The sequence below is a fragment of the Sitophilus oryzae genome, unplaced genomic scaffold (assembly GCF_002938485.1).
Source record: "Sitophilus oryzae breed Bouriz unplaced genomic scaffold, Soryzae_2.0 scaffold_1000_pilon_pilon, whole genome shotgun sequence".
NCBI classification, from domain to species: domain Eukaryota; kingdom Metazoa; phylum Arthropoda; class Insecta; order Coleoptera; family Curculionidae; genus Sitophilus; species Sitophilus oryzae.
This window is the reverse complement of record NW_022145617.1, coordinates 542,725-562,076: the sequence shown is the minus strand read 5'-3', so window position 1 is coordinate 562,076 and position 19,352 is coordinate 542,725. Positions and strand designations below refer to the sequence as shown.

At 34.4% G+C, this 19,352-nt stretch overlaps 1 protein-coding gene across 1 annotated transcript in view; it reads right to left on the bottom strand.

The window, feature by feature from the left end:
* LOC115889559 (transcription-associated protein 1) overlaps positions 1-19,352 on the bottom strand; it is a 161,115-nt gene that overhangs the window by 79,110 nt on the left and 62,653 nt on the right. Inside the window, exons 14-20 of the mRNA XM_030911879.1 lie at positions 12,461-12,622; positions 12,241-12,402; positions 10,617-11,028; positions 8,468-8,700; positions 7,298-7,462; positions 5,071-5,230; positions 3,844-4,101 (exon numbers count right to left, since the gene is read on the bottom strand). Coding sequence (XP_030767739.1) covers positions 3,844-4,101; positions 5,071-5,230; positions 7,298-7,462; positions 8,468-8,700; positions 10,617-11,028; positions 12,241-12,402; positions 12,461-12,622 — 1,552 coding nt within the window. The remainder of the gene's footprint in view (positions 1-3,843; positions 4,102-5,070; positions 5,231-7,297; positions 7,463-8,467; positions 8,701-10,616; positions 11,029-12,240; positions 12,403-12,460; positions 12,623-19,352) is intronic.

Genomic DNA, 19,352 nt, shown 5'->3' with positions numbered 1-19,352 from the left:
GGATGTTCACCAAAATGCCATCAAAAAAGTTTTAAAAATTTGAAGAATTGCTGAGTTTTTTGGGAAAACGGATTTTTTTGAAAATCAATTTTATTTTTTCCTGTCGCTATTTTTTAGAAAATCAAAAAACTAATTGCACATTCTCATGGCCACTTTATTAGGCCTACCTGATGGTATTTTTAGATTTTCAAATTAGGCCAACTTATTTTTTTTAAAATACGGACCTGCATTTTTTATTTCAGGTTTGGAAAGAACTCAGTCTCCTGAATACAATAAGTCACACTTTGTACCTTTTTTTGTTGTTAATATGTTAATACCTTAACAACAACAAAACTATTTAAATAACATTTAAAATAATTTCAAGTCCGACTCTGGTTTTTAAATTATTTAATCTGATTATATTCATCGCAACAATATTGATCAGCGCTAATTAACCTTGAATAAGGAAAATCGAGCCCAATTGGAAGATTCAAATAAATAATATCCAGGTCAACAATTTAAAGATATTATTTTTAACTTTTTTTTATTGTGAATTTGGAAATCTCTGTGTGCGATCTAATAATATGCATAATATTGATCGTATCTAGTTTTTATAAATAAATCAACTTCTACAAACTAGTTTCTAATGCTCTAAATGTTCGAAAGAACGAATTTATTTTTCGTTCAATTTTTAAAACTTTTTTGATGGCATCTTGGTGAACATACCAAAGGCGCAACTTTGCCCCAATTTAATCATCTTCGTATCATTACGGTTTCCGAGATACCAATGCGCGTACCTCGAATTTGTAGCACCCTGTATATTTAAAGACCTTGTTTAAAAAAAAATTGTGCATGCACCATGTGCGCATATTTGAAGTAAAACTTCTTACTAACAGCTATTAAATTGAAGAAGTTGAAGGACATGTTTGAAAAAGTGTAGTTTGAAATGTTGAAACAGTAATGAATTAAAAAAAAAATTACGAGTAAAAAAATATTTTTTTTACACGTAATAATTTGATTCACTTTTGCTGATCGTGTTTGCTGACTGGGAAAATAAGTACCGAAAATATTCACTGCCTCCTGGGCCCGAATTCTGTAACTTAGAAAACGCTAAGCGCTTTTAGACGCTCAGCGTATATGACGTTAATTTTCGCATAGGCATTTAACTACCGATTTGGGTATTCTCATTTTACGCGTTTAGCGTCTTTACTGATTGCGCTAAGCGGTTCAAAAACGGTTACCTTAAAGGATCGTTTTGCTTGTCGAACTGTCGCGTCGGTGAAAATCGAAAAAATTGTGATTTTGTGCGTTCTCTTGCTCTTTAGTAGTTTTCTGGCGCTGCTATAGTGGTTGCTAAGAACAACCGCAAATAATAACAGAAATAATTTTCTCTTGTCAAAGTCAGAATCTTCAAAAATTATAAAATCTTTCAAAATTTAAACCGCCCTCAATGAAAAAATATAGCCTAAGAGCTGACGACATATTTAGAGAACATATTTTAGGCAAGCTAGAATAACTAAAAATGTATAGTTTATTAACTGATGAACCCAGAATCCTAAGTCTGGCTGGGGGGTTGGGGGTATTTCGCTACTGCGCAACCCATAACATTAGCAAAAAAATAAATCCAAAAAACATTCTTTAGGCAACTTGAAATTTGTTTATTCTTAAATTTTAGCATCTATTTAACCTAGAAATAAGTATGCCAGACTTTTTTTTTCGGGTTTAAAGTGTAACCAGACCATTCCAAATATGTTTAATTATTATACCTGGAAAACATACTTTAGGCATTCTAAAATTTTTGCAGCGTGTTTATTAGATGATATTAAAAAATATGTGTTAATTGCCAGATGAATTCAATGGGATTTAATACTTGCCAGACGCGAATAAAGATTTTAAATGAGCGCGATAAGAAATTCTTATGAGCATCTATAAGCGCGAGAAAGATAGTTTATTGAGACCCGGTCGGCAGCCGATGCGGCTGACGTAACAGCATTTTGGAGTCGTAAAAACTTAAAAAAAAACTAACTAATATTGAATAAATAAAAAGAAACATTTTTTAATAAAAATGTATGATTGAAATCCTTTCTGAAGGCTTTTTAATTTAAGTATTTTGTATCTGAAAGAATAAAAAGACGAATAATTATTTTAAAATTAGCATAATATAAAATATATTTTTTTCAAACGTCACAAAAGTATAATTATTATTATACTTTTGTGACATATTATATTATTATTATTTTTTGCGACCTGATTGACAATATAAAAAAATCATTTTAACGCCTAAGCATAAAAGTAAAGCACTTTTACTTACTTTTGAATCTATTTAGCAAGATTAACAATGGTAGGTACTTTAATAAAATTCCAGAATACTTATTTTTTTAGCACTGTACATGGTACCCTTTTGTCGGGACTACGTTTTCTGGTAACCACTTCTTTAAATTTTAAACCATGTTGTTGGCGCACTTTTAAAAATTCTTTGCATTTTTGTAGTCTGCCTTCATCAAAAAAAATAACTTGAACTTAAATGTTTTTATCCATTGTGATTTAGTAGTTAGTAGCGAAATTAGTAGTTACTAAAATATTTATTTTCAGTAATTATTCTAAACTATTTACACTATGCACGTCAATATTTAATTTATAAATACATATTTGTACATGGTAACTTAATTCCAACAAAATAATCTCTGAATTAAAAGCCTGCAAATAATTGAAATGAAACCGAAAAAAAAATTGTTTTTATGAATATTTGAAGTACATACTCCAAAATACTGTTACGTCAGCCGCATCGGTTGCTGACGGGTCTCAATAAACTATCTTTCTCACGCTTATAGATACTCACAAGACTTTTTTGTCGCGCTCATTTAAAATCTTTATTCGCGTCTGGCAAGTATTAAATCCCATTGAATTCGTCTGGCAATTAACACATATTTTTTAATATCATCTAATAAACACGCTGTAAAAATTTTAGAATGCCTAAAGTATGTTTTCCAGGTATAATAATTAAACATATTTGGAATGGTCTGGTTACACTTTAAACCCGAAAAAAAAAGTCTGGCACACTTATTTCTAGATGCTAAAATTTAAGAATAAACAAATTTCAAGTTGCCTAAAGAATGTTTTTTGGATTTATTTTTTTGCAAATGTTATGGGTTGCGCAGTAGCGAAATACCCCCAACCCCCCAGCCAGACTTAGGATTCTGGGTTCACAAGTTATTAAACTTTATTTTTTTTTGTTATTCTAACTTGCCTAAAAATGTTCTCTAAATATGTCGCCAGCTCTCCGGCTAATACGGAAAAGTGTTTAAAGGATCCATTCTCAAAGTAATTATTGCTATAAAATTGCTGCAAAAACCATCGCGGATCGTGGTTGGATCGTGGCATAACGTCGGTTTCCAATGTTTCATAGGTATTTCACATATAAAATAAAGTTTCTTGTATGCAACACACTGTATTTTATTTATAAAATTAAAAGAAAATAATAATAAATTTGAATAAAAAATATTTGACGACATAATTCCGGAAAAAGCCGAACCGATCCGAAATTATCAAAAGCTTTGGGTCGCGACCGTTGCAAGAATAGCGCCAAATAGTGTTTACGTTGTTCTTATGGGCACTTTCCAATCTAAACTTGTTTCATTTATCTATGGAAAATGATTCGCACGGCAACGAGAATACCAAAATCACCGCTTCGAAAGCGTAACGTTTTTTATGTCAAAGTTACAGAATTCGGGCCCTGGACTATAAATGTCGCAGTGGAATAGGGCAAATCTAAAGGCTTAAAATAAAATAATATTTCTACTGTAACGCCGTTTTCATGTTTTAGTAATAATAATAATAAATTAAGAAATAACTTCATTTTCTTACCATCCATAAGACCCATCTGAGCTATAGCAGGCTGATGTTTTAACAGATGCTTCTTAGGAGGAATCATGTCAGCTATCACTTCTTTAAACGGTTCTATCACTTCAGTTACAGTTTTGTTTTGTTCTTTAGCAAGCAGAGAAAGACTTGCCATGGACTGTTCCCTAACCATATTATGTGGACTAGTTACTTGTCTAACTAACTCACTAGTAACGTTACATAAAGCTTCAGACTGTAGTTCTTTCGTCTTCTCGTCACTGTCTGTAAAATTCAATAAAATGGTGTGTACAGTGGTTGTATTTTTGTTTATTTACAACCACATATGTAATACTGACATTACTGACTTTTAAAAAAATTGAAAGTGTCAAATTATCTACATTTCTTCCCTCTTCCATTTCCCTCACTCTTAAGACCGAAATATTCCTGTAATATCTTTATTACATGCTTATCTAACATCAACAAAAATAAACAAGAAGATTAACAATAATAATTGAAGATTTTAATACATTTATTTGTTGAAGGTAAAAATGCTAGACTTCTTTGGCTTAAAACCCACATTCTGGCGTTTTGAAAAAGCGACGAGTTTGTGATATTTTGCTATGTCAGTCTTTTCTCTTAATCCCAGCATTGTCCGTATCATGCTGTACGTAGCCCAAAGAGTAGATGACTTTTTCTGCCATGCCATGTCGCTAAAATATGCCATCAAGACTGTCTCCCACGCAATATTCTTAGCATTTCTTTCGGCACACCATTTTTCGTATACTTTCAACGCTATTTCATATCGCCCCCTACTTTTCTCTGGAAGTAAACTGGCTTCTGTTCTTTTTGCAGCTTCTGTAAGTTCTGGTGGAGTACCAATATTAAAGTAGTCTTCATTATCAGAACATTCTGGCTTTCTATGTTATATAAATTCAAAAAAGAAAACGAGAAATTCGAAACTGTCACTTAGTTGTTTGTTTTGCTGTTGAAGGTTTGCGCCATAACAACCACTGGTACCAGTAACTATAGATATGGAAATGTCAAAACAGAAAACGACAAATTTTCGCATATTTATTTTTTTTTCAAAATAAAATACTGTCCCTATTTTTTAATTAACGATGTGGTGTTAAATAAAATAGTATACAAACCTCGGAGGAAAGTTTTCATTATTGTCTCGAGATTTAGTTAATCTCTCGACAGTAATGAAACACTTCCCTCCTCGGTATGTAATATACTATTATCTCTCAGTACCTTCAGGGGGAGGTGTTACTAATACAATTAGCATTTTTTGTAAGTTCTCTTTCGCCATATCAAGCGCTCCATGTGAAATTTCTCCGGTCAAGTCCATCATAACAAATAATAATGCTTTTAGAAAGGTGAACATATGTTCGTACACCCATTTTAAAGCACACTGAAAAATATATAATTAATAAAACGTACTACAAAGGTTTTCTTTTATATTTTGCATATAGAGTAACTAAGACCAATCCATCGTCGCTGACTGATACATCCACGTTTGAGACTGATGTAGTGCTTCACTGCCGAAAACAGAAATCAACCAATTTTCTCGGCTTAATTCCATTTTTCGACTGACCCATCAACTTCATAGTCCAGGATACAGTGACATTTTTTTGTACTTATTTTCCCAGTGGGTGAATATACCGTGCTGGCAACGGTTTCTGTTGGGTCGGTATTTACATGTGTGGAAGTAAATCGCATAGGGAAAATAAGTATCGAAAATCTTCACTGCCTCCTGGACTATCAAAAATTCAGTTTAGATACAGCTGTAAATGAAGTGGTCTAAAACTTTGACGTTAAGTTAAATAAAGATCTTCCGCTAGGCTTTCCGCCTTGTCGTTGGTGGGGAAGCTCCTGGTCAGGTGCTGGGAGGACTAGCCATTACTGGCCTCAACCTTGGGGCATCAGGGGGCACCCCATTGTATTTACCCCTTACTTCTACATGTGGGGCTCTGTAGAAGTGAACCGACTATCCCTAGCGACTCGTCGGAACACTATGAGATCTAGCATTAAAAACACCACCGGTGAAGCTGCGGGGAAGCCCCCTAGCGACACTGTCAATCGAAAGGAACCTACAAGAGGGGCGGCTGACACTTGCTTGGGATCATCCTCCACAAGTGGCACACAAGCTACCACCTTCTCCAGCAAGGGTCGGAAGCCTACCTCTAGACCCAATAAGCGACAAAAGCTACCGTTTCGTCTACTCGGCCTGGGTCAACCAGGCGGGCTAGACGATCCTCTGAGAGTAGGTCTTAGCGGAGCAGAAGCACGGAGATACCTCCGACTGCTCCACGAAGGACTTGCTCCAGGGGAAGCAAAAGCGAAAACACTCCTCCGAAAAGGGGAGAGTAAAGAAACAACCTGACTCATCTCCATCAAAGGGCAAGAGAGGGAGCGAAAACCTCTCACCTTTTCTCCGGCAGGGAGAGAAAAAAGCCAGGATGGAAAGCCGTCCAACACCGGGAGGCAAGCAGGGACGTATCACCAGCTTTGCCGCTATTGCTGGACAAGTAAAAATGGCGGTGCTGCCAAAGGATTTCCCAGAGGTTGCTCTGACCACCGACCAGCAAACGTCTCTAGAAGAGGCTATACTGGACGAAGTAGTGGCGATCGGATCGCAACACAACGCTCTACAAAATGTGGGTCAGCTGCGTTTTGCGGGGATACACTTTCGGGTGGGCATGATCCACATAGATTGTGTATCTCAAGAATCGGTGAATTGGTTGGTGGAAGTCGCACCTAAGCTTAAAAATTGGCAGGGACCGGAATTGGTTGCAGTGAAGGGAGAAAACATCCCTAAAGGGGCGGCCATCATGCTCTTTCTGCCGAGGAGCAAGGAGAAAGACACCACCTACCTGCTAAGCCTTATCCAGGGTCCGAACTTCAATGTAAGGACATCGAGTTGGCGAGTCATCAACTCGAGGGAGGAGGGACATGGTCAGGTCCTCACAATAGGAATTGACCTCAAATCCAAGGAGGCAATATAGAAAGAGTGACATATCCTCTATTATAGATACGGGACAATACCGGTATCAGGTCTAAGGAGAGACCAAGTTAAAGAGGTGGAGAAAATGGAGACAGATCCTCCAGCCTCCGCCTCACGGGTTCCTCAGCCGGAGGCAAGCTCCTTCACTGTGAAAGGCGGCACGGAGGGCCAAACTCCAACCGTGGAAGGGTGTGTACCCTCGGAGGAAGAACTGTTGTCAGAGGAGAATGGGAAATACCCTGTCCCCTCTACAACAAGGGTATGATGGGTTGGTTATAGACTGTGTGATGACTCAAGGAAGGGGGGCACAATAGATCTTTAAGGTCGCAGTGATTAACCCCCCTCATACTCATTCTACATTCTAAATAAAGATGACAGTTAATTTTGACATTTGATATATGTTGACAGATGCCTACTATGTTTCTATATGCAAAATATAAAAGACAACTCTCGTATTTCAGCTCATTCACGTACTTTCTCGAACATGAAATTAATAGCAATGCAGCCTCCTAGTTTTGCATACCAGGCTCTTTCATAGCACAATCCGCACATTTTTTCGGACAGATACTCGATTAGAGGTAGACGACAGGCCATTTCCTTGCTACCCAGAAGTGTAGTAGCCGTATCTACTATAAGCATCTAAGGAAATTAAAATAAATTAATTTATTCCGTTAAGTTCAGTTTACAGGGTGGTCCGAATTGTCATCGGGAAACTTCGGCAACATATTCTGCAGATAAAAATACGTAAAAGTCATTTAAAATGCTTCGCTTCGGAGATACAGGGTGTAGAAGATTCATTTTTATGTCGATTTTTTTCCAAATAATTTCTGAACTGTAATCGATATTTGGATGAAAATTAGTGTCTGTTTATTTTGACATGAGAAATTTGATTTCGATGTAAATATGACTCCTACTTGTAGGGGGCGCTACCTACATGTTTTTTAACTGTTTTGAAGAGTAATAACTTTTCGTCCGTACCTGTACTAAAGTGAAAAATTATACATTGTCGCTGTTTTTTACGTAAAAAAATCTCTTGGTAAAAATCGCTACGAATAATGCTTCTCAAGATCATTAACAAAAATTAAACAAGTTCACTTGATGTTCACTAGATAGTTATTAGACTGAAATAATAAATTTGATATTTTTTGTACTAAAAGTTCAATAGAAACATTGTCTCAAACAACTATGTAATCAACATATTTATTTTTTGACAATAATGACATGTATTAAATTTCGAAATATCTTGAGAACGGTTGCTCGTAGCGATTTTTACCAAGAGACCTTTTTTATGTAAAAAATGACGAAAACGTCATGTTTTTCACTCAGTAGTTTTACACAGGTACAGACGACAAGTTATTACACTTCAAAACAGTTAAAAAAAATGGTGGCGCTCCCTACAAGTAGGAGTCATCTCAAAAAACACCTAGACTCCCATTGTTATCCAAATATTATATAAGAAAACAAGATTATAGTTCAGAAATTATTTGGAAAAAAATCGACATAAAAATGAAACTTCTACACCCTGTACCTCCGAAACGAAGCATTTTAAAACATGAACTTTTTTACTTATTTTTATCTGCAGAATGTGTTGCCGAAGTTTCCCGGACACCATTAGGGCCACCCTGTATTTAGAAATTCTTTTACCAATCCAATGTGTCCAGGCTTGCATAGTTCTCGTTCTTCGTGGCCCATGATTCCAGCTAAAGCATCCACGAGTACCAAAGGATCTAGATCTAATTGTTTGTTTGGTTTTGGAGTGTAGGCAAAGGCCCCACATTGCTGAGCAACAGCTACCATTGTGTAATGTCGAACAAGTAAAACAAATATTTGCATTGCTGGTTTAGACAATTCTTTAATAGCAGCTCCAACAATCATACCTAAGAACAAGAGTTAAAAGATAAAAGATAAAGAAAAAAATATGTTTTTACTAACAGCTACTACTAACTGCGAGAGACGGGCAGAAATCGCTACCCGTAATATTTTCATAGTGAAATAAAAGTAGCAATTCACAGCTGTTAACAGTTTAAAAATAAGCTGTGAGTAAAGCTTGATTTTCATGCATCCGTTATCCGACGATATTAATTTTATTGGTTGAATTTAAAAACTTTGATTGGTTAGAAAATTACGCAGTTTTTAAATTTATTGCATTTTCATGCCTCCGTTCATCCGATATGCGATTTGCTAGTTATATGCTTGTGATATGCTAATTATATGCTTGTATCATTTCATATTTTCATTTTCATAACGATTTCGCTGTTTTACTTATGTCTAAGAGCTAGAAACGTCTTCGAGAGAGAATTTTAAGAAACCTGGTTCATTAATATATCTTTTGCTATGCTCTCCTGAACATATCGTCCTATTGCTGCTAAAAGTCACTAACTAACATTTTACAGAATAACCAAATTACTCAGAAATGCAATCACTTAACTATATTTTGAAGCCGAGAATCGATTGAAAAAGCCATTAACTACGATTTCTGGCTATTTATGCTGTATTTTAATACCGAATAGTTACTAACAACAACTTTATGCAATGCAATTAATCTTTAGACGCATTTTTCTCGGAAGTAATAAAAAGTAAGTTAGTGACTTTTGGCAGCAATGGGACGATATGTAACTAATGTTTTTCATGTCTTGTCCTGGCCGGTTAAAAGATGCCCAAATCGTATTTTTAATCATATCTCAATTTTTTCAAATGGAACGATAGTGGCTCATTAGCATATTTGGAAAAGGCATTTTTTTTAAAGGCAATAATTTGGTACCACACACTTGGTATCTGGAGTCAAATTATCGTTGTAAACAGCTCGTTACAATTTCAAATAAACCATATCCAAAAATGTCAAAAGTTGACATATATGATATATCATTCCATTTAAAGTGTCATTTTCTATCAAATAAAGTAAGAAAAAGCCGAGGGCGTCATTTAAAAATCAAAAGTCGTAGTCATTTTCTGTAAAACAAGAAGTGACCGAAAACAATGGAATACGTCAATCAATCCTGATTTGTCATATACTAACATACCAAATGCTCAGACAGTCAGGCGGAACTTGGGGCGCTTATGAGCCCAAACGTATCGTCGAAACTCGTCTGGGAATGCCTAGGTGAACTGCGAGCTCTGGCACAAAGGAACAGAATTAAATTATTCTGGGTGCCGAGACACAGCGGCATCCAAGGCAACGAAAAAGCCGATGAGCTAGCTTGGCAAGGATCATCGGCATTCTATCTTGGTCCAGAGCCAGTACTGGGAATACCCAAATGTATGGCCCGTAGTGCACTAAAACTCAGGATAAGGGAAAAGCAGAATGTCTATTAGAGAAACAGACAGGGGCACAGGCACAGCAAGGCTTTTATCCAAGGACCTAGCTCTAAAACCACAAAAGAACTGCTAATGCTTAGCAGGAATAAATTGCGGATTACAACAGGCCTCTTGGCAGCACACATGGCTGTCAAGTGTTACCTAAACCAGCTCAACCTGTATCAAGAAAGTCTTTGCTGCAGACTCTGCGATAAAGATCCTGAAACAGCGGAGCACATATGTCATTGCGAGGTTCTGGATCGCAAGTGACACTTTTTATTTGGGAAAGCTAGGCTAGAACCGGAGGAACTATCCCATCCTATCAAAGATCTGCATAAGCTAGTGCAGGGCACAGGGATAGGAGAATGGGTGCAGATATAGAAAGGGGACAAACACAATAGGCCTCACAAGTCGCAGTGTTTCCGGCAAAGGACGGACCCTTGTCATGAAAAAAAAAACATAACAAATCTCGTTCTTTTACCCCACACCCAGTTTTTACCTTTTAAAGCTATCTGATGAGTCTCTCGTGCAGTCGTATGGATAGATTTATAATTCGAGCCTTTCGTAATCGAAATCTTGGACGGATCTTGGAAGCTCGGGTTCAAAAACAGTTTAATCAATTCCTCCTTGCTATCCTTCAGATCTCTGGACGCGGTTAGGTAACAGTTGATCACTTCCCAGGCCTGCTTGTGATAGAACGGATCGATGGTGCTTTGTTTCAGAGCGTTGAACGCCGTTTCTATCACCTTGGCCACGGGAAACTCGACGCTTTGCTGATAATCGTCGAAACGCGTCAAGATTGCAGGCGGGTCGAAGTCAGACGACACGTAGTCTAGATGCTGAGGTTCGACGATCATTTTTCTGTTCCCACCACCGAATTTGCCTAGGACCTTGAAAGCCACCTGAGCCACCTGGAAATTGAAACTCTATTTTATTATATTGTTTTTATTTGTGGTGTATTTTTTTTCTTTAATCGGCATTAAACTGCTTACACTATTTCGCCAACAATAGAAAAAAGGTCAGTGGCATACATGCTTTTTTTAGAGAAATATTCCAGTGATAACCCATATGCACGTCCCTGGTGAATATGTCGGTATGTTGACACTTTTTTAGCTTTAAAATATGTCGCATTTATAGTAACTTTGTAACTTTTATCCTCAAAATTTCATTTGAAACGCTAAAAGTACTTGAAAGAAAATTATAATAAATCGAAGAAATATTAAGACTTTAACACCCTGTAGCTACGAAACAAAGCAGAATCGGACCTATGTTGATATGAAAAATGAGTTTTATTTTTACGTGAGGAATCTCCCACGAGAGATGGCACATGTTTTTTGAAACACCCTGTATAAAATTCTCGTGTCACACTTTTTGTTACCATAAGTCCTCTGAAACGGCTTCACCGATTTTGATGAAATTTTATACATATATTCATATATACATAGGTCTGAGAATAAGTTGTTATCTATTTTTTATACCCGGAAGTGATTAGGATGGTTCACTCCAATTTTTTTTATTTTTATTTTTTTATGATGTGGCATTAAAAAACACATACAACCCTAAATTTTCACCCCTCTACCATTAACCCCTATTTTTTAACAGCGATATTAGTAATTCAATAATTTTAATTTTGTAAAATTAAAATTGTTTTTAAAAATTGTTAGGATACCTTAAATTAAAAACGTAAGTATGATAGGGTATATAATAATAATAATAGCTCCCGTATATAGCGTTTAACGCCTTGGGAGTAGCAAGGTACAGCTTGCTATACTAGAGCCGGTATACAAGGAAGGTAATGTGGCTAGCACTACGCTTCAACCGCCTATTATTACATCAGGATTGTGAATCCCAAGTACTCATTTAAGGCTGAGTCGACCTAGGTACCCAAACTATTTTTATTTTAATAAAAATAGTCGGCTGATGAAATGCCGGGTGTGGGAATCGAACCCACACCTTGAAATTGGTAGACGAGAACCTGTACCTCTACGCCACCGGGCACATGATAGGGTATATACCGGGTGTAATGGTATTTACCCAAATTTCAATATACTGGGCACTTGCCCATCACTGACCTTAGCCACAGCAACACATGGCCGGGTCTGCTAGTATAATATAAAGATTACCTGATCATTATTCCTCAACGTTCTCCACAAAGCTTGTATAAGTTCCGCTCTAACAGGCTGAATATGTCCGTAAAGGAAGTCGTGTTGTAGATTATCTACACACAACTCCAGAGTTCTCAAACCCTGACTGATAAGACCTTGAGATCCATTCAGAGCTGACACCTATAAATTTTTATTATTTAGCACTAATATTACTGTTTTAAAATCCAAAACTACTTACCAATGGGTCCATTAACATAGGCAAATACGGCAATAGTGAACTCAATCTAACTGGAACTGTCAAACACAGTTCAACAAATAAATCCTTCATGTGTTGCTTGTGTAAACCACTTTGGAGTCTGTTTAAACCCTCCAAAAGGTTTGGTAGCAAAGGTAAAAATTCCTGCAAAAAGATATTTTTTGAAAAATAATCTATCAAAATTCGATTTTTTTTAATTAAAAAAATATTAAATTCTTGAAAAAATTCTGGGTTTTTCGCTACTGTAAATGTTATACAGGGTGGTCCTAACTGTATTCCGAAAACTTCGGCAGCATATTCTGCGGATAAAAATAAGTAAAAAAGTTCTACATTTATACGAACTGTTTGTCCTAAAATGCTTAGTTTTTGGAGATACAGGATGTAGAAGTTTCATTTTTATTTTATGAAAATAATATAATAATTTTTGAAGTAACGTCAATATTTGGATGAAAATTGGTGTCTGGAAGTTTTTTGACATGAAAAATTTGATGTCAATATGACTCCTATTTGTAGGGGACGTCACCTACATGTTTTAACTGTTGTGAAGAGTAATAACTTTTCGTTTGTACCTGTATAAAACTACTGAGTAAAAAAAATATACATTTCCGTGACTTTTTACGTAAAAAATGTCTCTTGGTAAAAATCGTTACGAGCAACCATTCTCAATATATTTAGAATAGAAATAATCAATACATGTCATTATTGACAAAAAATATACACGTTGGGTAGATAGTTATTTAACCGAAATAATAAATTTGGGAAATTTTAATTTTTTTTAAATTAATCATAATTTTTTCTGCGAAAAAATGATGATAAAACAGTTTTTGTTGAACTTTTTGTACAAAAACATTTCAAATTTATAATTTCAGTCTAATAACTATTTAGTCAACATGTTAATTTATGTCACTGATGACAGGTATTGATAATTTCGATTCCAAACATTTCGAGAACCATTACTCGTAGCGATTTTTACCAAGAGATCTTTTTTACGTAAAACACATCGTAAATGTATATTTTTTTACTCGGTAGTTTTATACAGGTACGGACGAAAAGTTATTACTCTTCAAACCAGTTAAAAAATATGTAGGTGGTGCCCTCTACAAGTAGGAGTCATATTGACATCAAAATCAAATTTCTCATGTACAAAAACTCCCAGACACCAATTTTCATCCATATATTGACGTTACTTCAGAAATTATTTGGAAAAAATCGAAATAAAAATAAATGAAACTTCTATACCCTGTATCTCCGAAACTAAGCATTATATTATAGGAACTTTTTTACTTATTTTTATCTGCAGAATATGCTGCCGAAGTTTCCGGAATACAGTTCGGACCACCCTGTATACAGAAGTTTAGTTTTTTGTTTTTACCTCATTAATGGGGGTAGTAATTGTTAATTTTAAGTGTGACTTCGTGTAATGTCATTTTAACAGGACGTCAACGGTTTATATAGTAAACGCCACGAATGTTTGGGATTGATTTATCGGTCGCTACCATATGAACTAATCTGCTCAAGGTCACATAAAACTTAATTCCAGTGCCGTGGTGTTTCGAGCTCAGTTTCAAATCATATAATAATCAATATATAATCTGTTGTAATTTGTTGTTTTAACTGTCAAAGTCTTGTCAAAACATATATTTGGTTATAAATATAAAATGGAATGCCCCATTGGTCGCACTGCAAGCACACCAATGGACTGACGCACAAAAACGAATCAATCAAAGAAACGCGATATAGTATCGTCTTTGTCAATCACGCTAACATTTTAGAATAAGTAGGAGGAGCACAGGCAGATGATTAGATCGGGCCTTTAAAAACCTACGTCTGCGGTAAAAATTTACGTTTTTAATGTAAAAATGATAGCGCGCGTGTCGATTCTAACTTCATCAAGCCATGAATCACTCCCAAACATTCGTGGCGTTTACTATAGTAACGTATTTGCTAAAAACTAAAGTGTTCGTGAAAAGTTGCATTTTCACGAACCTTCATCATATCATTTCTTTTCTTTATGTTTTTTTTACTTTTGATAACGGCGGGAGATATATCTTCTGAAACGTTATTTATTTTTTGTCGGTTAGGCAAGCCACTGATCCCAACTTCCGTTGGGATTCAACGCAGTGGTGTATAGAAAAAATGTCTTTTTTATTTTGTAAATTTCTTTTCCAGTTGCAAAAACCCCGAATTTTTTCAAGAAATGAACTCGCCACAATTGTACAGACATTATTTTAATTAAATATTAATTACGCTGTGTCTAGGTGCAGGTTAACTAAATACAAAACTTCGATGTAAGCAAAACGTCATTATAGTTTATGACGTTGAGTTTTTCCGGGTACCAACTTAGAAGTGCCTAAATATTCAAACGTACACGTTAAATAAATTGAGGTTAGATTACTCAATGGACGAAGCCAATGAATTTCTTTGTTTGTGTGTTTGAATTAAAACCTAAACGATATCATTATGCGACTTGGTCAAGTATGTATTTTATTTGATCTTTACAGAGATTTCACAACAGCTACAAACTTTTTAGTTGATGTAAAATTGAAATATTACAAAGTACATTGTACTTGTATATACGGAGTACGGAGCATAAACAACTTGGTATCAGTACCTAATTTTCTCATCAAAACTGCTGATAAAATGAACGATTCAGAATGGTAAGAATTTTAGAACGACACACTGAGACTAAAATAGTTAGGTTTTTATGTTGGGCTTAAAATATAAGCTGGTATAAATCGGAATTTTCTCTACCCTTGTTACCTATAAGTTCATACCATAGACAAACAAATAAAAAAAGACTGGCAAATTAAATGGCAAAGAGAGGGACAACGTTCCCGTAATGCAAGTCAGAACGCAAAATTTGGTTCTATTTATGTTGATCTGCGCATTGCGTCTATTGCCACTAAGGAGGCCCACTACCTCATTCTAATATAACAAGAGAGAAAGAAGCAGCCATATAAAACGTAATTTCTAAATAGAAATTAGAACAATCGCCTTTCGTTCTCATGACAACCAAGATGACAACATCATGACAATTCGTTATGTTTGTTAATTTTTCTTTTGGTGATTTACCTTTTTTTCTAAAGTCTCCATTTTACTCCAAATTCCTTTATTTCAGATAGGTATTTATATTTTGTTACTTGTAATTTTAGGTTATACTATTTGTTATTTTATTTGCTGCAGGAGCCAGTATCATCTATTGTTTATATGTATTGGTACCCCATTTCTCTGATAGATATGTTAAAGACACCCGGTAAAATAAAAGTAAGTATGTTATATTTATCAACCTATTAAGAAAAAAGTAGAAGTAGTAGTGTCAAAAATATTTCGAACCTCTCTTAACATAACAAACATAGACTAATGTCACGTACTAGAGATAGATTGGACACTGATATAAAACAAATGGGTCCGTCATTTAGAGCCACCTGGTGATCCGGAAGAAACTAATGGAGAGTTTTAGCATAACATAATTTTAGGGTTCCGATACTTATTAACGCTAACTAAAACGGTAACGTTATTCAAGCGCAAAATTATTCCTTGTAAAATATAAAATAATGAATATAGACTTTTTTACTACCATTTTATGTTTTATTAGATCATTAGAAGTGTAACAATAATTAAAACAAAATTAAAATTATGAATACATACATTTTAAACACCAACAATAGATTACATAGCGCCTATTTTTTTTTTGATTTAACAACTAAATTATAATATAGTAAAAATAGTATAGACTACTAATTAACTGTTACTAAAAATACTATATATTATCAACTATGTACTTACTTATTTATAATTAAACTATTTTTTTTATTTGGTTCATAAATTTATCATTTCTAAAATGTCAAAATGACTTTAATAAAAAAAGTTTAGTATCTAACACGAAAATGATGATCGACTGTAAATATCAGAAGACACTAACTAATAAAAACACAAACTATAAACACAAATCACTGAAATTACTGAACTTTCCGATAAATTAGGATTATCTGAATTAATAATTATTTAAATAATGATTTAAAAATAATTTGACGGATCACCAACATTTTGTCAACCAGACAAAAACTAGACCATAGACAGTAGTTAACATAGAGACTGTCATGTCATCTTCATATATAACTTAGAAACGTAGGTACTTTAATATCTTTTGCGCTATCTGGCGATGCGGAAGAAACTAAATTTGTAGTTCTATAAAATTACCATTGAGTGTCTAGGGCATGATAACAAATTAATACATTTCATTTTTTGGGTAGTTTATTATAGCTGGTTTATTGTAACCAGAGAGAAACTTAATTAATATACCTATTTTACTTTTGTTTTAGGATTAAAACTGGACTTGAAGATGGTTCGGGGTCATAATTCTCGTAAAGTTTTTTTTGCTTGGATATTCACTTTGTTATTGCAATTAGGCAGTTGACAAAAACTGATGGTTAAATAATGTAGGTACTTATTTTAACTTATTTAACAATGTGATTTAATAATCTTAAAATAAACTAATTTAAAAAAGTGCCTGAATGTTTGGGAAAATTTAGATAATATGTAAAAATGCTTATTTTTCCAAAATTACTGATAATAATTGAAGGGGTGGCTACAATAACCAGGCAGCTCCACTTGTTTAGAAAATGAGATTTTTAATGCCCTTTAATGGCCGAAAATTGGCCGATCGTTTCCTGCAACAGTCAGTTCTTCTGCATTTAAAATTGGTAGGTGGGTGGAATAAACACTGTTATTTTTTGTTATTATATTATAAAAATTTTATTTATTTTTATCTAGAAATAAATATGTTTATAAAACAGTACAATTTTTGCTTTTTTTATAATTTCCCTTATAATACCTAGTAGTATTCTTTCGTTTTGAAGGAAACTAAAAAAATTCACTTAAACTGATTTATTCCCTACCTCACGTTCCCTTTACGTGGTATAGGGAATAAATCAGTTTAAGTGAAAATTTTCAGTTCGTTCAGAATGAAAGAATACTACTAATAATGGCTAATTTAAATTTCCCGCCAGCCAGAATGTGCGATAAATGTCTTACGATACGTTTTACACCTATCTCTTTCTTTTTCATATGAAGCACACATAATAAAGAAAGATAGCAATAAAGACGTACGTCCTGCTATGGCCCTGCTAATTGGTTTCAAAATTGTTATTCTGAGTTGAGCTACGGGAACACGGTCCCACTCTTTACCATGGGATTTGTCAGTCTCTTTTTATTTCTTTGTCTATGGTTCATACCAAATAAATGTAATGTCAAAACCAAAGACATTATAAAGATAGACCGAACATCTCATTCATAAATACTCGTTGGTAGTGTATCAAACATTCCAATGTGTCAAACAAGGACAGAAGAGAGAGAGAAGTCTAAAATTTCCGACCCCGGCAACTAGGCGCATTTGGATTGTTCTAATGGCCAGTGGCGTATCGTTTTTTGGAACGAATTTAATTAGTAAACTAAAAGTAAAGTAATTAGTAAAATTTTTACTCCATATTAATAACTACATAACTACAACACTTTTCGTCAGATGAGTTTTGTTATAAGGTCTAATATAATAATACAATTAATATCCCACATATACTTATGTTGAAACGTTAGTAGTTTTCGAAAATCACTCCAACGTCGATTTTCAATTTAAACTTTCAGTTACTTCTATATAAACTTTCATTTACTTTTTGAACCGAACCAAGGCAACTCGGCGTCCGTGACCTCTCTCAAAAACGGGGGAGCGTCACAGTGTCTTACCTGATAAAGACTTTTCTTTCAATTTTTTTTTTCAGAATATGGAGGCATTTAGGCACATTTTAGACATTTTTGTAAACATAGGTAGGCCGGAACATATTTTCAAACCAAAGTTGTAGATTTGCCATTAAATTTCCATTCCAGAAATACCTAGGGTTGCCACCTGTCCTTTTTTGAAAAGGACAGTCCTTTTTTGGAATAGCTTGTCCTTTTGACTTTTTTGACTTAAAAAGTCATTTTTATTTACGTATTTTCCCTGAGAAAATTACCTACAGCAAACAGAAATATTCTTTTCGCCCAAATTTAATTAGGAATGTTATAAAACTTAACTTATAAATATATTTTTCTTGTTTAGAATAGGCAACATTATTTAGAACTTACCGTTTAATCTCAAATGATAGTTTAGGTTTTAGTTTTACCTTTTTTTATCTTAAAAAAAACTTTTCAAAATTAGTACCTGATTAGTAACGATTTAGTTAGTTCGCAATCGATAGCTTCCTGTGAAGTACTGTGTAATATTTGTTTAATCTTGTATTATTAATAACTTCGACATCAATCTAAATCAATATTTAATGAGAAAATTGTGTTTTTTAAATATAAGACAAGATATGACTTTCGGTCTTCTTCTTGTATTATGATGGCTCTGATACGAGGCAATTGCCTTTTAGTCTCGCAATAGGAGGCATTTATCATTAAAAGTATAAAATCTGTGGCTACAGTATGGGATTTCTGTCGCATAATAATGAATACCTATTACGTTTATTTACAAATCCATTACTTTTAAAGGTAGCTTCATCAGATAATCAAATTTTAGTTAAATGTCCTAATCTTCATGAACTGTATTAAGCATATGTATTGCGGTTTGAATCACCCTGTATGTTGACAAAAATATTTTGAAAATGTGCGTTACAATAGTCCCCATCTTATGTAAAAAATTGAAATAAAAATCACAAACCAAAAACGTAATAGGTAAAAAGCTTTTTTGGAGGCCTGGGTCACTCTCTATATAGGTATGTATAAAACTAGTAGCCTAAGAATTATCTACAGTTCGTCCCATTCTAAAAAAAGTTAAACACACCGTACAAATAACTCTAGGAAGATGTATTTGTACGGTGGTAAAACATTGTCTAAACAAGGC